This window comes from Charadrius vociferus, unplaced genomic scaffold (genome assembly GCF_000708025.1).
Source record: "Charadrius vociferus isolate BGI_N301 unplaced genomic scaffold, ASM70802v2 scaffold14, whole genome shotgun sequence".
NCBI classification, from domain to species: domain Eukaryota; kingdom Metazoa; phylum Chordata; class Aves; order Charadriiformes; family Charadriidae; genus Charadrius; species Charadrius vociferus.
This window is the reverse complement of record NW_009648876.1, coordinates 2,418,024-2,419,857: the sequence shown is the minus strand read 5'-3', so window position 1 is coordinate 2,419,857 and position 1,834 is coordinate 2,418,024. Positions and strand designations below refer to the sequence as shown.

General features: G+C 43.0%; 1 protein-coding gene across 1 annotated transcript in view; it reads right to left on the bottom strand.

Moving 5' to 3' along the window:
* AQR (aquarius intron-binding spliceosomal factor) overlaps positions 1-1,834 on the bottom strand; it is a 73,441-nt gene that overhangs the window by 26,594 nt on the left and 45,013 nt on the right. Inside the window, exon 22 of the mRNA XM_009887000.1 lies at positions 1,568-1,714. Within this exon, the coding sequence (XP_009885302.1) occupies positions 1,568-1,714 (147 nt within the window). The remainder of the gene's footprint in view (positions 1-1,567; positions 1,715-1,834) is intronic.

The window sequence follows — 1,834 nt, the reverse complement described above, 5'->3', positions numbered from 1 at the left end:
TGGGTAAATTGAATAGTATTGCTGTAACAAAGCAAAACAAGATCACAGAATTCATAGAATTTGCCAACAGTTTTGATAAAAGCAATTGTTTTAACAAGCTTGATTTAAATTAATTGGCTACATGTTTCTCCAGAACTACATGCTTGCAAACTTTAATATAAATTAAACTATCATTACAACTGTCTTCTTTATAGACATGACAATCTCGCAAGACAGTAAATCATGTTGTCCACATGACAACAAAATCCTCCCACCTAAAAGACTGACTCCCTTTAGTTATTATTTGCCGAGAATGCTGTAAAATTATTTAGGTATGATTCTCCATATGTTCGAAGTCCTAACACAATACTGTAAGACAGTACTTCTCACTGTTCTTCAAGGGAAATTTTTAACAGAGATGGAATAATAGAATAGTTTGATTTAAATATAAAACAAAACAGTCTCATGGAATCACAGAATTTTCAGAGTTGGAAGGGACCTCTAGAGATCATCTAGTCCAACTCCCCTGCTAAAGCAGGATTGCCCAGAGCACATTACTCAGGACTGCATCCAGGTGGGTTTTGAAAATCTCCAGAGAAGGGGACTCCACACCCTCCCTGGGCAGCCTGTGCCAGTGCTCTGTCACCCGAACTGTAAAGAAGTTTTTTCGTGTGTTGGAACGGAATTTCCTATGTTCCAACTTGCGCCCACTGCCCCTCGTCCTGTCACTGGGAACGACCGAGAAGAGTCTGGCTCCATCCTCCTTCAACCCTCCCTTTAGATATTTGTAAGCAATAATAAGGTCTCCCCTCAGCCTTCTCTTCTTCAGGCTAAAGAGTCCCAGCTCTCTCAGCTTTTCCTTGTAACGGAGATGCTCCAATCCCTCCATCATCTTGGTTGCCCTTCGCTGGACTCTCTCCAGCAGTTCCCTGTCCCTCTTGAACTGGGGAGCCCAAAACTGGACACAGTATTCCAGTTGTGGCCTCACCAGTGCCAAGCAGAGGGGGAGAATGACCTCCCTCGACCTACTGGACACACTCTTCCCTATGCAGCCCAGGATTCCATTGGCCTTTCTAGTGACAAGGACACATTGCTGGCTCATGGACAATTTACTATCTACCAGGACCCCCAGATCCTTCCCCTCAGAACTGCTTCCCAGCAGGTCCACCCCTAACCTATACTGGTGCCTAGCACTCTTCCTCCCCTGCTGCAGGACACTGCACTCATTAGGTTCTTCTCTGCCCAGGTCACGTTGGATGGCAGCGCAGCGCTCTGGAGTGTCAGCCACCCCTCCCAGTTTGGTATCATCAGCAAACTTGCTGAGGGTACACGCTGTCCCCTCATCCAGGTCAATGATGAATATATAAAACAAGACTGGACCGAGTATTGACCCCTAGGGACACCACTGGTTACAGGCCTCCAACTTGACACTGCTCCATTAATCACAACCCTCATATTCGAATCTTCTTTCGGTAATTAAGTCAAAATGACATTTCATTTATGAGCCACAATATTATTTTTAAGTATTTCTGAAAATGAACTGCTATGCACATTACCATTTGTAAATAAGTTCTCATTTGTTTATTACCGTTTTGGTTGATTATATGGATATGGTCCCCTGTTTGGAATGACATGAGGCTCTACAATCAGTGTTTTAGCTTCTTCAGCTTTTTCTTCATTCCCATCCTCTTCTTTTCTTTTCTTTCCTTTACCGCCCTTTATTGGGAAAGTTATCCTGTAACACATAATATTTAAGACTACACTTCAACACGTTCACTATGACACCTGACTGCCCTACAAGTTCATATATAAAGATTTTTTTGTCATCACTAAGACAAACTTTCACACAATAGGG